The sequence below is a fragment of the Oncorhynchus mykiss genome, chromosome 9 (assembly GCF_057628025.1).
Source record: "Oncorhynchus mykiss isolate SJ-2025 chromosome 9, ASM5762802v1, whole genome shotgun sequence".
NCBI lineage: Eukaryota > Metazoa > Chordata > Actinopteri > Salmoniformes > Salmonidae > Oncorhynchus > Oncorhynchus mykiss.
In genome coordinates this window covers 40572277-40590798 of record NC_143030.1, presented here as the reverse complement: position 1 = coordinate 40590798, position 18522 = coordinate 40572277, and the positions used below count along the sequence as shown (strand labels likewise).

General features: G+C 42.6%; 1 protein-coding gene across 4 annotated transcripts in view; it reads left to right on the top strand.

Annotated features, from left to right (window-relative positions):
* LOC110531945 (metabotropic glutamate receptor 7) overlaps positions 1-18313 on the top strand; it is a 229185-nt gene extending 210872 nt beyond the window's left edge. For 3 of the 4 annotated variants that reach the window (XM_090184203.1, XM_021615472.3, XM_090184204.1), the window contains 3 exons: positions 1944-2879; positions 11976-12228; positions 17155-18313. In XM_090184203.1, the coding sequence (XP_090040329.1) occupies positions 1944-2879; positions 11976-12228; positions 17155-17204 (1239 nt within the window). In that variant the 3' untranslated portion in view covers positions 17205-18313. The remainder of the gene's footprint in view (positions 1-1943; positions 2880-11975; positions 12229-17154) is intronic. The other variant, XM_090184202.1, reaches the window with a different exon arrangement.
* The last annotated feature ends 209 nt before the right edge of the window (positions 18314-18522 follow it).

The following is an 18522-nucleotide window of genomic DNA, read 5'->3' as shown; positions in this document are numbered from 1 at the left end:
TAAATCCTTTTTGAAATCAGACACTGTGGCTGGATTAAAGAGACTTTTATTTTTTAAATGGTGTAAAATAGTTGTATGCTTGAGGAATTTTAATTGTGAGATTTTTGTTGTTTCGAATTTGGCGCCCTGCACTTTCACTGGCTGTTGCGGGGGGGTTCCGCTAGCGGGACGGGGATCCGGGTTAATCTACCCATCGTGTCCGATTTCAAAAATGCTTTACAGCGAAAGCACATCATATGTTAGATTTTATGTAAAAATCTATGTCATATGTTAGATCACCGCCAAGTCAAAAAACACACTGCCATTTTTCCAGCCAAAGATAGGAGTCACAAAAAGCAGAAATATAGATACAATTAATCACTAACCTTTGATGATCTTCATCCGATAACACTCATAGGACATCATGTTACACAATACATGTATGTTTTGTTCGATAATGTGCATATATATATCCAAAAATCTCAGTTTACATTGATGCGTTACGTGCAGTAATGTTATGATTCCAAAACATCCGGTGACTTTGCAGAAATACTCTTTAAACATTGATAAAAGATACAAGTGTTATTCACAGAATTAATGATAGACTTTTCCTTAATGCAACCGCTGTGTCAGAATTAAAAAAAACTTTACGGAAAAAGTATAATCTGAGAACGGCGCTCAGAGCCCAATCCAGCCAGAGAAATATCCGCCATGTTGGAGTCAACAGAAGTTAGAAATAACACTATAAATATTCACTTACCTTTGATGATCTTCATCAGAAGGCACTCCCAGGAATCCCAGTTCGACAATAAATGACTGATTTGTTCCATAAAGTCCATCATTTATGTCCAAATAGCCACTTGTTGTTAGCGTGTTCAGCCCAGTAATCCATCTTCATGAGACGCGAGCACTTCATCCAGACAAAAACTCGAAAAGTTCTGTCACAACCTCAGATTTCCCACTTCCTGGGTGGATATTTCTCAGGTTTTCACCTGCCATATGAGTTCAGTTATACTCACAGACATCATTCAAACAGTTTTAGAAACTTCAGAGTGTTTTATATTCAATACTAATAATAATATGCATATATTAGCATCTGGCACAGAGTAGGAGGCAGTTCATTCTGGGCACGCTATTCATCCAAAAGTGAAAATGATGCCCCCTGTCCAAAAAAGGTTTTAAGAGCCAATAAAACAGCAGCGATCCCCTCCGGCGTCATCATGATAAGATGACTTCTACTGACTTTAAGGTTTAACCTCAAGTCTGACTTTAAGGTTAAACTAACATTGTTGTCAAAGAAATCCACAAGAGTGTTGAGGCTCAGTATCTTTTATGTAATTCAGTAACCTTCTATAAATTCTCTCTGTAGTCGACTCCACATCTTTGTGACAATATATCAATTCTGAAGAGAAATTCCCCCTTTAAAACTGTTGTAAAATTGACATTTTTAAGGTGGTAAATCTGATTCTCCTAAACTAATCCCATTTTTCATACCTCTCTGGCTTCTGCACTCTTTATTTCATTGTTTCTCTCTTTTAATTTTATTTAATAAAAATGCAAGTGCTGTCTCCATGGTGATATCAATTACTCTTGAATACGGAATAGGACACTTGAAAGTATATTGGCTTATTTTTGTTATTCTTAGTAGTCTTATGATTGGAAATACGAAAAAGAATTGATGAAAGAGATATTTTATTCTCCACTGCAACAACTCAGTGGAGGTTATATTAAGTGTAATTTAGAGTATTGTGCTTGCTGCAGTAGTAGCGAGTTAGCCAGTAAGACATGGTGTGACACAAGACATGTACCTCATCCTGTATGCACACACCAAGTCCAGGCCCATTTGCTTGTCAGGTAGATGTAAACCGCTTCATCCCTATCGACTAGCCCTCTTATCTGAAGTGCTACCTCCACTGCTTATCTCCCTCTCACCCCGTGGCCTGTGTCCTCTCTCTTTCTCTCAGCTCGAGGAGATGCAGTGGCCAGTAGGGGAGCCGGGTGTCCCTATCTCTGTGTGCAGTCTGCCCTGTAAGACAGGTGAGAGGAAGAAGAGGGTAAAGGGCATGCCATGCTGCTGGCACTGTGAGCTGTGTGATGGCTACCAGTACCAATACGATGAGACCTTGTGCCGCTTGTGCTCCTACGACATGAGGCCTGACCCAAACCGGACAACCTGTCAACCTATCCCCATCGTCAAGCTGGAGTGGCACTCACCCTGGGCAGTCATTCCCGTCTTCCTTGCCATGCTGGGCATCATCGCCACCATCTTCGTCATGGCAACGTTCGTACGCTACAATGACACACCTATTGTGCGGGCATCGGGCCGCGAGCTGAGCTATGTGCTGCTGACGGGCATATTCCTGTGCTACATCATCACCTTCCTGATGATCGCCAAGCCCGATGTGGGCGTGTGCTCCTTCCGGAGAATCTTCTTGGGCCTGGGGATGAGCATCAGCTACGCCGCACTGCTCACCAAGACCAACCGCATCTACCGGATCTTTGAGCAGGGCAAGCAGACTGTGACCGCCCCACGTTTCATCAGCCCCACCTCCCAGATCGCTATCACCTCCTCCCTCATCTGCCTGCAGCTGCTGGGCGTGCTCATCTGGTTCGCCGTGGACCCGCCCAACACAGTCATCGACTACGACGAGCAAAAGACTATGAACCCCAACCTGGCGCGAGGCGTGCTGAAGTGTGACATCACGGACCTGCAGATGATCTGTTCGCTGGGCTACAGCATCCTTCTGATGGTCACATGTACCATCTATGCCATCAAAACCCGGGACGTGCCAGAGGACTTCAACGAGGCCAAGCCCATCGGCTTCACCATGTACACCACATGTATTGTGTGGCTGGCCTTCATCCCCATCTTCTTTGGCACGGCCCAATCTGCAGAGAAGGTGAGTCATCCCTCTCCCTCCCTCCGCCTGCGCTGCTTCCGCTCCTTCCAGCCTGTGTTTTATCTCATACAAACACACACACTGACACTGACACACACATAGAGATGCAAAAACAGACACACACATAAGAAAACGCACACACACAGTGGCTGTGTGTGTTCAAGACTCATTTTCTTTTGATTTCAAATTCACATGGCTTAGATGTGCATAAAAAACCCACACAGGGACCGCAGGAGACGTAAATAGGCATTGTAAAGGGGAGGGGGGCATTCTAAGAAGATGAATGCTGTGAGATGCCTGAGGAGAGCATGGAAAAGAGAGGGGTAGTAATTATCTTAGCTCTTACGCCTGGGGCTCAACACTATTATGCCTCATCCTGTGGAGGAAGAGGAGGTGGAGGAGGAGGTGGTGGAGGAGGAGAAGAAAAAGGGGATAAGTCGTCTGACTCAAGACATTCCATTCCTTGACAAGGTGCACTTTAGAAATGCACTTGACATCAGCAGTTACTCCTGACCCCCTATGCTAGTCATTGCTTATCTGAACAGTATTGGTCAGAATACAGACGCATTTATCTGCTCTATTCATGAGTTTCGTGTGATGCTTGGCAGGCCTTGTGTACATGATGTAGCTGAGTGGATGTTTTCCACTGACAGAATATCGACGTCGACAGGAAAGTGTTACTCCTAACCTTTTAAAAGAGCCACACTGTTCAATATCCTTCCTGCTAGGTTACGGAAAGAGAGAGATCACATTATTTTCCTCATCAATTTGCCTCTGATTTCATAGATAAATTACACTCTCAGAAGCGATTAGGAGTTCATTATGTTACGCCCAGTGACTAGAGAGCCTGTAACGTGTTTATCTATCTTCATGCAGTTAACTCTTACAGAACACTGGCTATCGTCTTACATACTCCTAAGCCACAAAGAAAGTGCTAGCCTCTTGATGCAAGGTTATTTGTAGGCCCACTCCTGTGGCCTTCAGCAGATAGGGAGGAGTGGTGTTTACAAGGACCCCTCCATTACCCCTTAAGTGTTTGTGTGTGTGTGTGTGTGTGTGTGTGTGTGTGTGTGTGTGTGTGTGTGTGTGTGTGTGTGTGTGTGTGTGTGTGTGTGTGTGTGTGTGTGTGTGTGTGTACATGTACATATCTTTGTGTGTTTGCTTTGCGGACAGGGATTGTTTGCTGTATTTGACCAGGCTCCTTATCTCAAAATGACCTTGCACTTGTTGCTTTCGACTGAAAAGGCCCCGTTTGTTTTAGATTTATCTTAAACATTCAGGGACTCCGATTATCTAAAGATGTGTCGCAACATGGTGGGGATACGATACCAGGCAACTCCTAATATTGAGCCTAAGATTGTGATATCCAGTTGACCTTATGTTATTGTATCTTGCTTTGATCGCACAGCTAAAGTTCTATTGCGTATTGACTGAATTCTCTACAGCTCCGCGCCAACCCGATGCCTGCCCTTGTTTTTCGGCACCTGTGCCTACCCGACACCCAAGCCCATGTTGTGTGAAGCCATGTACACACGGCAACAAAATATCACACAGTGGTCTTTGCCCCCCTCTACACCTGCATTCGCTCAGTCAGCCACTCATCAGTCAGCATACAGGCTAATGACTGAGAATCACCAGCTTCCAAATCCAACTTGTTTCATGTTCCGCTGCCTTCCACTCACAAGGAATGGGGAATAATCCAATAGTACATAACTTTTGGAGTAGAACTACAGTGCATTCGGAAAGTATTCAGGACCCTTGACTTTTTCCACAGTTCGTTAGGTTACAACCTTATTCTAAAATAGATTAAATTGTTTTTTTTCTTCATCAATCTGCACACAATACCCCATAATGACTAAGCATAAACAGGTTTTAAGAAATGTTTGCAAATTTATAAACATTTAAAACAGAAATATGACATTTACATAAGTATTCAGACCGTTTAATCAGTAATTTGTTGAAGCACCTTTGGCAGCGATTACAGCCGAGAGTCTTCTTGGGTATGAAGCTACAAGCTTGGCACACCTGTATTTGGGGATGTTCTCCCATTCTTCTCTGTAGATCCTCTAAAACTCTGTCAGGTTGGATGGGGAGCGTCGCTGCACAGCTATTTTCAGGCCTCTCCAGAGATTTTGGATCGGGCTTTGGATGGGCTACTCAAGGACATTCAGAGACTTGTACAGAAGCCACTCCTGCATTGTTTTGGTTGTGTGCTTAGGGTCATTATTCTGTTGGAAGGTGAACCTTCGCCCCAGTCTAAGGTCCTGAGCACTCTGGAGCAGGTTTTCATCAAGGATCTCTCTGTACTTTACTCCACTCATCTTTCCCTCGATCCTGACTAGTCTCCCAGTCCCTGACACTGAAAAGCATCCCCACAGCATGATGCTGCCACCACCATGCTTCACTGTAGGGATGGTGCCAGGTTTGGCATTCAGGCCAAAGTGTTCAATCTTGGTTTCATCAGACCAGAGAATCTTGTTTCTCATCAGTCGGTGAGTCCTTTAAGTGGCTTTTGGCAAACCAAGCGGGCTGTCATGTGACTTTTACTGAGGAGGGGCTTCCATCTGGCGCCTCTCCCATAAAGGCGTGATGCAGAGATTGTTGTCCTTCAGGCCTTTCTCTCCCGATTGCTCAGTTTGGCCGGGCGGCCAGCTCTAGGAAGAACCTTGGTGGTTCCAAACCTTTTCAATTTATGAATGAGGGAACTGTGTTCTTGCGGACCTACAATGCTGCATAAATGTTTGGTACCCTTCCCCAGGTCTGTGCCTCGACACAATCCTGTCTCGGAGCTCTTTGGAAAATTCCTTTGACCTCTAGCTTGGTTTTTGATCTGACATTCAATGTTAACTCTGGGATCTTATATAGACAGGTGTGTGCCTTTCAAAATCCTGTCTAATCAATTGAATTTACCACAGGTGGACTCCAAACAGGTTGTAGAAACATCTCAAGGATGATCAATGGAAACAGGATGCACCTGAGCTTCATGTTGAGTCTCATATCAAAGGGTCTGAATACTTATGTAAATAAGGCATTTCTGTTTTAATATTTAATACATTTGCAAAAATTTATAAAAACCTGTATTCTCTTTGTCATTATAGGGTATTGTGTGTAGATTGATAAGTAAAAAAATTTAGAATAGGTCTGTAATGTAACAAAATGTGGAAAAAGTCAAGGGGTCTGAACACTTTCCGAATGCACTGTACATGTAAGGGATTGTGAATAATTCTGTAATAAACATGTGTACCTGTGTTTAATTAAACCAAAGACGCAAATAACATTGGAAGATGTGAGTATTACTGCCATTGTCAGCTGTTTTTTTAACAACAATGTAAAACATTCTGGAGTGATCAGGTTCCAGGTTTACCTATTTTATTTGAATGTTTCAAGAATCTCTAACTAATCTCTGTGTATCATTCATTACATTTGACCAAGTGAAAACCACCTTTGTGAAGAACTCTGTTTTGACTCCTGACATCAAACATCACACAACCAAACTTTTCCCTGAAAGTATAGAAACTTCCACAAGAGTTAACCACACCGGGAAAGGGAAACTCCTGTTAAACCAAACTTTTATACCTCAACAAATGTCTTACAAACACTTAAAGTCTTGTAAGATGGCACTTGTGCTTATCTGAACTTCTTAAAGTCGAGCTGCCAAGTTAGATTTCCCGGGGTTAAATATGTCTGGCAAGAAGCATTTCCTCCTTTAACTTTTAAGGGGGCGGAAAAATAGCATCTTCTGCAGTTGCATCTCCCAATCCGCTTGTATTTCAGCAAATAACTTTATTTGATAAGAGTTAGACTTGACATTTTCTTTGTCAAGGTGCTCTGCCTTCCTGAATTGATACTCTGAATGCCTACTGACTGTGTCTGCCTGGGATTCCACATCTGGAACCTCAAACAACATGCAATGTTCACCAAAGCTTTACAATCAACAGAAGGAGAACTGCGGGAACCAGGGGCATTAAATTAAGCCTCATCCTTATTTTAGTGGTTAGAGATTGAGAACGTCTTCTGAAAGGGGGGATATCTTTTTAACAAGAAAGCACCAGGCCAAGAGGGTAACCTTAAAGGATATAATAAACTGAGTACATCTACACCAGCCCAGCCCAGACATGGACATTTGCAGCAGGTGAGTGACATCCAATTAGATAGTTTATGAGAAGCCCATTCCTAAGCAGTTCGGGAGAAGTGGGTCCCCAGAGCAGCACGCAGACACACTTCTTCCTGAACTGGCTAAGCTGAGCCAGGCTGGGAAAGTAGGCCACCCAAAACAACAAGAGACTTGCAGGTAGATGAGAGGAGAATGCAAATCCCCTAGATCCATTATTGAAGGCTTTCTCCACCAGGGCAGGAGAGCGTCCTAATTGTCACTTTTCTGAATGGTGTCTTTATCGCTGTGTGCATTTATAATCCACATTTTATACTAGACAAAATTGCCTGTGCTGTAAGTACATCCCTAGTGGATATAATTATCTAAAAACCTTTCATCAGTTTTTTGTCTGGGTAGATAGAAGACGGTTGGTGGTTTGGTTTCCTGTTATCTGGATGTTGGCATTTGGCGATGCTCGTGATTGAGATGGTAAAACTCAGGCTCAATCATTTGATTCCTGAATCTTAATAAATCGCTACTGCAGCTATAAATAGAGAGTTGCCAAGCAGTTGTGAAATTTAATTCATGTATTTATTTATGTTAAAGCAACAGGAATTCATTATAAATGCTCTGTGACAAGCTAAACATTCATGTGGTGGCTGAGAGGGAATGCGAATTTGGGTCAAGCTCCCACTGAAGCACTCTGAAAAACCCTGTCTGTGCAGCTAGGACAGCTAATGACCAAAATTGTGTTAACGTGTGTGCGTGACTCTGTGCGTGCGTGCATGTATGTGCATGTGTGCTCGTTTGTGCATGTGCATGCATGCGTCTGTATGTGTATGACTCTTACACTTCTTGCGGGCTACTGTACAGTAGAAAAATCTAGTCTCTTACATAGTCAATAAATCTATTTTGGTATGGTCAGCATTGCAGTAGATAATCTCATTACAAGATTATTTTAGCAGTGTTTTGACCAAACTATGTGGTGGTGATGGTGGTGGTCTTGCTATGGATGCCAAACATGGAAGCATAGCGAGAGGTGGAGATCCTCTGGTGATGAGATATTATAAAAACAATCACACGCGCTATAAATTGACAGCAATCCAGAATTCCATTCTCTTCTGTTTACAATGGTGCGGAAAGGCACACGCTGAGAAGAGCTTGATATGAGCATCATTGTATTCATATGGTTATTAATGCATGGTGAGCCAGATCTCTCGCTCTGATGTTTCTCCGCAGAGAGATGGAGAGAACGAGGGTGGAGAGAGGGAAAGCGAGAGAGAGAAAGGGGAAAGATCGAGAGGGAGAGAGTGTGCAAAGGAGAGAGGAGAGAGAGATAAACAGTCTGAACGAGGGAGAGAGAGCAAGAGGAGAGGCAATACCAGAAGCTATTGGCATGTCGATGATATTGGTCTTGAGTTGCGGAGATCAGATGGCATGACTGGCATGTAAATGTCTCTCTGTAGATTGTGTTCAAGGCATTACTATGGCATTACTATGGCTGGTGCTATTTACTGTGGAAAACACTATGCAAACGGTGACATTTTCTCTCCAACCGATTCAGAGTTGTTCTACCATGCAGACCTTTACAACTGTACAAGAGTGGCATTTCACTCTTTCAAGTGTCATAGCTCAGTTTTGAGTAGCTTTTGGTGGACTTCAAACACAGAGATACGCCCTCTAATGTGTTTCAGCCTAATCTAAGACTCTTGAAGGACCTCTTGTGGGTCTGTGAACTACATGGCTGATTGAAAGATGATTGCCTTTTAAGAATAGGGTTACATAATTCAGAACAAACCCAAGATATAGCCCAGAGTGTTTAAAAATGTAAGTATAAATGGTGTTACGTAAGTAAAAAAAAAAAAAAAGAGATAAAAGCACCTAGTGGTCTTTCTACAATTCTGATAAACATGAGCAATGTGATGATTTTGCGGGATAATACTAAACCGCCCACTACAGTACATGTCTTTGGTCTTTGACTGCTTGAAAACAGCAAGCCTAATATGTGTTTATGTAGCGTAATCTTCTGAAAGGGGCAGTGCAGTCAAAATCATGTGTTTTCTGTGTTTTATATATCAACTCAGCAAAAAAAGAAACGTCCCTTTTTCAGGACCCTGTCGTTCAAAGATAATTCTTAAAAATCCAAATAACTTCAGATCTTCATTGTAAAGGCTTTAAACACTGTTTCCCATGCTTGTTCAATGAACCATAAACAATTAATGAACATGCACCTGTGGAACAGTCGTTAAGACACTAACAGCTTACAGACGGTAGGCAATTAAGGTCACAGTTATGAAAACTTAGGACACTGAAGAGGCTTTTCTACTGACTCTGAAAAACACCAAAAGAAAGATGCCCAGGGTCCCTGCGCATCTGTGTGAACATGCCTTAGGCATGCTGCAAGGAGGCATGAGGACTGCAGATGTGGCCAGGGCAATAAATTGCAATGTCCGTACTGTGAGATGCCTAAGACAGCGCTATAGGGTGACAGGATGGACATCCGATCATCCTCGCAGTGGCAGAAATTGTGTAACATCACCTGCACAGGATCGGTACATCCGAACATCACACCTGCGTGACAGGTACAGGATGGCAACAACAATTGCCCGAGTTACACCGGGAACACACAATCCCTCCATCAGTGCTCAGACTGTCCGCAATAGGCTGAGAGAGGCTGGACTGAGGGCTTGTAGGCCTGTTGTAAGGCAGGTCCTCACCAGACATCACCGGCAGCAACGTCGCCTATGGGCAAAAACCTACCATCGTTGGACCAGACAGGACTGGCAAAAAGTGCTCTTCACTGACGAGTTGCGGGTTTTTTCTCACTAGGGTTGATGGTCGGATTCACGTTTATCGTCGAAGGAATTAGCGTTATACCTAGGCCTGTACTCTGGAGCGGGATCGATTTGGAGGTGGAGCGTCCGTCATGGTCTGGGGCGGTGTGTCACAGCATCATCGGACTGAGCTTGTTGTCATTGCAGGAAATGTCAACGCTCTGCGTTTACAGGGAAGACATCCTCCTCCCTCATGTGGTACCCTTCCTGCAGGCTCATCCTGACATGACCTTCCAGCATGAAAAATCCACCAGCCATACTGCTCGTTATGTACGTGATTTCCTGCAAGACAGGAATGTCAGTGTTCTGCCATGGCCAGCAAAGAGCCTTGATCTCAATCCCATTGAGCACGCCTGGGACCGGTTGGAACAAAGCGCGAGGGCTAGGGCCATTCTCCCCCAGAAATGTCCTGGAACTTGCAAGTGCCTTGGTGGAAGAGTGGGGTAACATCTCACAGCAAGAACTGGCAGATGTGGTGCAGTATATGAGGAGGAGATGCACTGCAGTACTTAATGCAGCTGGTGGCCACACCAGATACTGACTGTTAGTTTTGATTTTGACCCCCCTTTGTTCAGGGACACATTATTCCATTTATGTTAGTCACATGTCTGTGGAACCTGTTCAGTTTATGTCTCAGTTGTTGAATCTCTTTAATATATTTACACATGTTAGCTGAAAATAAACGCAGTTGACAGTGAGAGGACGTTTCTTTTTTGCTGAGCTTATTTCCACACTGAGGTTGGAATAATACTGTGAAATTGTGAAAATTATGAAAAGACCACCTGAAATATCAGGTTGTTTTCCATGGGTGGGGTTTTGGGACTGCCTGGCGACATAACCAGGCAGTATAAGTTAATAGACCAATAACAAATAGTGTTTGCCTCCTCCCTGCCAATAACAGCTAGTTTTCAGGTTGCATATCTCTCCCAGTAGGTGCCTCCAATTAGGCCCCTCATTCAGACCACTCCCAGACAGTCCTAGCAAAATTATTGTATGAGAAATAGCTTTTTGCTAAGAAGCTATTTTTGTTTCTTTGTGACAATTTTTATTGAAAACAATCACATTAAATCACATTACTTAATTGTTACCTCGAAGGTATTGGATTATGAGATAAAAATGGCTGCACTGGACCTTTAAATGTACAGTTAAATACATCAGTCAGACCTAGGCCAGTCCAATGACTAATCTGAAGGTGCTAGATGGAGTTCTTAGTTCTTTCTGGTCAATGGTCTCCAAAGAGTAAGGTGAAGGAAGGAAGTCGTATAGGAGCATATAGCACCCACCATTTTGAGCCAAAAAGCTCAATATACATCAGCTATCGCAGTGTATTTGTATTTGCATTTATTATGGATCCCCATTAGCTGCTGCCAAAGCAGTAGCTACTCTTCCTGGGATCCAGCAAAATTAAGGCAGTTTATAAAATGTTTAAACATTACAATAAATTCACAGATTTCACAACACACTCAGGCCCCTACTCCACCACTACCACATTCCTACTGTACTAAATCCATATGTATGTATAGTGCGTATGTTATCGTGTGTGTGTGTGTGTGTTGCAGTGGAGAGGCAATGAGTGAATCATGCCAATTAAGACACAGCCAACTGCTCAGTTACTGCTGCTATATACACTATGGATAGTAAGTGCCTCATAAATACTACAGGAGTATGAATGGTTGGAGTACAAGTGGTATCTTTTCCCCCACAGCATCAGAATGCAAACATAGAACCACCAATGGAGAAATTAACAATAAGTAAATGTGTGGTGCTTTTTGCTTTACTCTAGTTAAGGCCAATTTTTCGGCAGTGGACATCCATCAAGACCACCTACAGGCATCTCTGTGGTATGACTATGATAGGTTTCGCTCTTGCCTCTCTCCCTCATCCATACATCAAGACCAACCTGTAGATAGGGCTGGGTGAGTGCTTGATAAGGTTTATGGGGAGTTTTACTGCATGAGAATATATTCTAACTAGTGTGGCTTCTCTCTCTCTCTCTCTCTCTCTCTCTCTCTCTCTCTCTCTCTCTCTCTCTCTCTCTCTCTCTCTCTCTCTCTCTCTCTCTCTCTCTCTCTCTCTCTCTCTCTCTCTCTCTCTCTCTCTCTCTCTCTCTCTCTCTCTCTCTCTCTCTCTCTCTCCCCTCACCCCACTTTCCACTCCCCTCCTCCACAGCTGTACATCCAGACGACTACCCTCACCATCTCTATGAACCTCAGTGCCTCTGTAGCTCTCGGGATGCTCTACATGCCCAAGGTATATGTCATCATCTTCCACCCAGAGCTTAACGTGCAGAAGAGGAAGAGGAGCTTCAAGGCTGTGGTCACTGCCGCCACCATGTCCTCCCGTCTCTCTGTGAAGCCCAGCGAGAGGCCCAATGGAGAGGCCAAATCTGAGCTGTGTGAAAACCCACCCACCGACCCCATGAGTGAGTCATGCAAATGGCAATGAACTTATTCTTTAACAACAACATTTGGCTGCATAGTATCTCCAGTAGTTTAAGTAGCAGCACAATTCAATGATTTATATTCCTAGTTGCTGTTTACATGTAACTTCATGGTTTGTGACATCCCATGACTCATACCGAGAGGAGTGAGATCCCTGCTCACCATGAGTCAGTCACATAGCAGAGCCCACTGTGCCGAGAATTAGATAATATACTATCAGACAGAGATAAATTCATCCAAAAGTTCAGGAAGTGCACACGGGAGCATGCTATTCCATTCGTATTTCACTGCTTAACCAATATGAGGGCCTTTCCTGTAGATTGACATTAATAGGCCCTTTGCTTTAGTGTAGCTGGTAGCTAAGAGCACAGGAGGTCTGTGTTAAAGACTAGTAATGAGGAACGATTATCTATAACACCCGTTGTGTGTCGTTGACACCACTGTTTGTGTGGTGAAGTGAGCTTGATGATGTGAATTATGATAATATCATAATGTTGAAATGCAGAGACCAACATGACTGGTGGGGATTAAGACATTGATATTACACCTGTGATGGGCAGGATTAATGAATTTCTAATTTACACTGAGTATAAAATAATATTGATTTGCACTTCCGTTTGCCCTCAGAACAGCCTACATTCGTCAAGTTGGCTGGATGTCCTTTGGGTGGTGGACCAATCTTCATACACACTTCATACACACTGTTGAGCGTGAAAAACCCAGCAGCGTTGAAGTTATTGACACACTCAAACCAGTGCTCCTGGCACCTACTACCATACCTCGTTCAAAGGCATTTAAAACTTTTGTCTTTCCCATTCACTCGCTGAATGGCACACATACACAATCCATGTCTCAATTGTCTCAAGGCTTAAAAATCCTTATTTAACTGGTCTACACAGATGTAAGTGTGACATCAATAAGGGATCATAGCTTTTACCTGGTCAGTCTATGTCATGGAAAGACCAGGTGTTCCTGGTAACCAGGTGTACACTCAGTGTATATTGCCCCTATATGTGCTACATGCTTGTCTTATTTTTCTAGACTAAATCAAGAAATGATTGACAGGCCATGGTAATAACACAGTTCCCGTTGGCCCTACATCTCTACCAATCACATGGCACACACCAATGCTTATTCCCTCCTGATTCCGGGAATCCTTCAATCCTTCCAGGAATTTTGCAACCTTACACATCACACATGGTATCCACAGGTGTGCCTCTCTCTCAATTACAGCTCTGATATGACAGCTTTCCATGGAAATTCCTCCAAATGCCCTGTGATGTTCATTGTCATCTGTGTAATGAGCTGGAGTGTGTGTGTATGTGTGTAATTGTGTGAGTGTGAGTGAGAGAGAGAGAGAGAGAGAGCCTGCGTCAGGAGAGTAACATCGTCTCCTTGCCAGTGACACATGTGACTCGTGGAGCGAACACACTGTGTAGGGGGCCGACAGCTGTCGTTGCAGCGCATCCCAAGCAGGGTTTTGGCGGAGCACGGATGGAGCTCATCTCCGAGAGGCACTCCCAAATGTACACTGTGTCATCTGCTCTGTGCATCTCTCACCTTCTTTCTCCCCTACACACACTTCTTATCGCCTCCCCTCTCCTCGCCCCATCTCTCTCCTCCCATCGCCCTTTTATTTTAGCAGCAGTGGAAATTACATTTATTAATGGCAAATGTATGCGCATGACCGCCCCAAAACTTGAACTGCAGCTCCCTGGCCCCTGGAGACTGTCCGTCAGCCCCTGTAATCGTCACAGCGCCAAATAGTGCCTTTCAGGAGGGATCATCTCTGACTGATCTGACTCATAATGATTTAGAGTTATTAAGTAAGAGCATTAGTAGCTTTGATGATTCTACAGTACATCACTATCGATATGAGTCTTAATATCTCTATGATTATCCCTTGCAGAGAAGTGAGTATTTGACCTGTAATGTTGAGATATTGGACATGTATCTTCACTGTCCCCGTAGTGATTATTGGCAGTGTGGATGAATTTAAGATTTTTACGTACATTTTGGTATGATGACCAATCAATACCATGAGGGGTGTGGGTGTTTTTAAATGAAGTCTAAATCCAAGATGGAGGATATCTATAGTGCATACAAAGGATTAGATGCCAGCGATCCACCCCCTTTCAGGCATTGTCAATTTATATTATTACAATTAGATTCTATGCAGGTACTTCAAGAAAAATCTCACATTAAAAAAAATTGTTCATGACTTTTACCCTCTTTGGTAAATGGCTACAGTGTCTTGAGACCATCACCATAAAATAAATTGTTCAAAAATCACCTAACCGAGACCGAGAAGAGAGAGGCTGAGAGACATGGAGAAACAGGAGTTTCCATTGAGCTGAATACACTGCACTATAGTTTGGAAGGTCAAAGAGATATGTAGATATCTACATACAGCATATCACACACATACATTGTATGCATGCGTGCCACACACTCACACTCACACACACACAATTTTTTATACCAACCGCACACACATACAGCTAAGCCTGCTTATGGGCTAACTGCAAAAATATATTGTATATTTACACATGTTTTATTCATCATAGTCAATGACCAGGACTACAAAATAATACTGTCACGAGGTGGTAAGACTAATTGCACATCCCATGGGAGTTCACCATGGCAACATTTACAGCATTATGAAGAGGAGTTTACAAAGCTACAGTATGTCTCTGCTTTAAGAAGCGCAATGTGCATCGACCTTCTCCGCTAGGCATGAGCGATAACACTGCATGGGTGGAGTCAAGCACAGTACACAAAAGTACCTACCTTGATTTTCGGCAACAGTCTGGCCCGTTTCCATGGCAATATAGAGACTGGGATCACATCACGTTTGTAGCGTTTGTTAGGTGACAACTTGCGTGGTGTTTGTGTGTGTGTTTTTATTTTGCTGGTTAGTATCTGAAAATAGAAACCAGAGTTTGACTCAGTCGTGCTGCTGAAGTGACACAATGCACTAAAACAGGCAGCTATTGTGCAATGATTGTGAACACTGTATGTTCACTTGCATGAATGTATGATAGAGTTGGAGGGTATTTATATATTATGCACGTGAATATCTTATTTTATGTACAGTGCCTTGTGAAAGTATTCGCCCCCCTTGAACTTTGCGACCTTTTGCCACATTTCAGGTTTCAAACATAAAGATATAAAACTGTATTTTTTTGTGAAGAATCAACAACAAGTGGGACACAATCATGAAGTGGATCGACATTTATTGGATATTTCAAACTTTTTTAACAAATCAAAAACTGAAAAATTGGGAATTGGGCGTGCAAAATTATTCAGACCCCTTAAGTTAATACTTTGTAGCGCCACCTTTTGCTGCGATTTTGCTGCCCCTGAACAGGCAGTTAATCCACTGTTCCCAGGACGTCATTGAAAAAAATAATTTGTTCTTAACTGACTTGCCTGGTTAAATAAAGGTAAAATAAAAATAAAAATGTCTCTATCAGTTTTGCACATCGAGAGACTGAAAGTTTTTCCCATTCCTCCTTGCAAAACAGCTCGAGCTCAGTGAGGTTGGATGGAGAGCATTTGTGAACAGCCGTTTTCAGTTCTTTCCACAGATTCTCGATTGGATTCAGGTCTGGACTTTGACTTGGCCATTCTAACACCTGGATATGTTTATTTTTGAACCATTCCATTGTAGATTTTGCTTTATGTTTTGGATCATTGTCTTGTTGGAAGACAAATCTCCGTCCCAGTCTCAGGTCTTTTGCAGACTCCATCAGGTTTTCTTCCAGAATGGTCCTGTATTTGGCTCCATCCATCTTCCCATCAATTTTAACCATCTTCCCTGTCCCTGCTGAAGAAAAGCAGGCCCAAACCATGATGCTGCCACCACCATGTTTGACAGTGGGGATGGTGTGTTCAGAGTGATGAGCTGTGTTGCTTTTACGCCAAACATAACGTTTTGCATTGTTGCCAAAAAGTTCAATTTTGGTTTAATCTGACCAGAGCACCTTCTTCCACGTTTGGTGTGTCTCCCAGGTGGCTTGTGGCAAACTTTAAACAACACTTTTTATGGATATCTTTAAGAAATGGCTTTCTTCTTGCCACTCTTCCATAAAGGCCAGATTTGTGCAATATACGACTGATTGTTGTCCTATGGACAGAGTCTCCCACCTCAGCTGTAGATCTCTGCAGTTCATCCAGAGTGATCATGGGCCTCTTGGCTGCATCTCTGATCAGTCTTCTCCTTGTATGAGCTGAAAGTTTAGAGGGACGGCCAGGTCTTGGTAGATTTGCAGTGGTCTGATACTCCTTCCATTTCAATATTATCGCTTGCATAGTGCTCCTTGGGATGTTTAAAGCTTGGGAAATCTTTTTGTATCCAAATCCGGCTTTAAACTTCTTCAAAACAGTATCTCGGACCTGCCTGGTGTGTTCCTTGTTCTTCATGATGCTCTCTGCGCTTTTAACGGACCTCTGAGACTATCACAGTGCAGGTGCATTTATACGGAGACTTGATTACACACAGGTGGATTGTATTTATCATCATTAGTCATTTAGGTCAACATTGGATCATTCAGAGATCCTCACTGAACTTCTGGAGAGAGTTTGCTGCACTGAAAGTAAAGGGGCTGAATAATTTTGCACGCCCAATTTTTCAGTTTTGATTTGTTAAAAAAGTTTGAAATATCCAATAAATGTTGTTCCACTTCATGATTGTGTCCCACTTGTTGTTGATTCTTCACAAAAAAATACAGTTTTATATCTTTATGTTTGAAGCCTGAAATGTGGCAAAAGGTCGCAAAGTTCAAGGGGGCCGAATACTTTCGCAAGGCACTGTATGTACGTGTATGTTTGTGCATTGCTTATTGTACTGTAATTTGTTGCGCTGTTGGATGCCATTATAATCTTTGACCTACCTCGCTTCTCAGGTCAAACTACGAAGAAAACATATGTGAGTTACAACAACCTCAGGATCTGATGGGTTCCCGGGGAATTCTCCATGTCCTTACTCTGTGATGATGACCAAGACTAGGGATCACAGGAAGAGAATACCGGGACAGGGACACTACCTACCTATGCACTCCAGGACTGTGGTTGGTGTCAACCTTCATCATTTGTGTCTTCTGAAGAGGAGGATGGCAGGGGGAAAGGGAAAACGGAGGGATGGAGATATTTGACATCAGGAGTGAATGAATGATGAAGATACAAACACAGCTGTAAGATGGTAACTGGGCCCTGGTCCGTTCTGTTCTAGAACCAGACCCTGGAACCTCTCTGTAGGGTTTTCCGTTAACAGTGAGTGAACAACCTCTGTGATACAGGTGTCGCTGAAAAAAATATGTCTGAACAGTTTATTTCAACAGTTTTCAAATTATTTTTTTGCAATATCCATTGAAGTCATATTCTCTTGCAGTGCGCATGGTTTGTTTTTAAGTTAAGTGAGGTTTCTTCTTAGTTCCTTGTGCCTGATCTTTCATTTTTTCTGACATAACATTATGTTGAATTTTGATTGAATAACTTTAATTAGCAAGCTCCGTCACATGCATTTTGTTTTATGAAATCAACTCAAATCAGCTATTTTAACACAAATAACTATGTCAGCGTGACGGGCAATGTATCTATATTTTTTTGTAAATATCTGAGAGTATTTTCGTGTTTGGATGACAACAAAAAAATATATCCAGTCTATGTTTGATTGGCTTTGGATGGTAAGGAAAAAGCAGCACAAAGTGTTCACATTGCATGTGCCAATGTTTGTCTTTTCTATTTGGTGTAAAAAAAAAAAGATACATTCATTCTTAAAATGACTATGATGTTAACCATCATTCTGCCGTTTATTCATTTCTTTTAAATAAATTACCTGATTCACAAGAGAATATGGCTTTAATCTGTTATTAAAATGGACCCCTCTGCATCTGCAAGCATGTTTGATTTATATAGTTTTGTACAGAGTACATTGTGTTTAATTATCAATGGTGTGGGGCAAAAAACATTAATATTGAAACATTCATGCAAGTATGCTGTGATGTTGTCTGTCCAATTATCAACATGTAATAAAATAATTTTGTTATCTTTTATACACTCAAACAATGATTATTCAATCATTATTTGTGTGTGTGCACGTGTGAGTACGTGTGTGTTTGTGTTCGTCAATATTTGCTTGGTTCTGTTTAGATGTGGACCCATACTGATTGGGACCATCCTCGTTGGGCAGAACGTGTTGCACCTGTCACCTCGATTGTCAGACGTTAGTTTTACGCGTGCTGGTACAGGTGATATTTAAGCACTCTTATTTA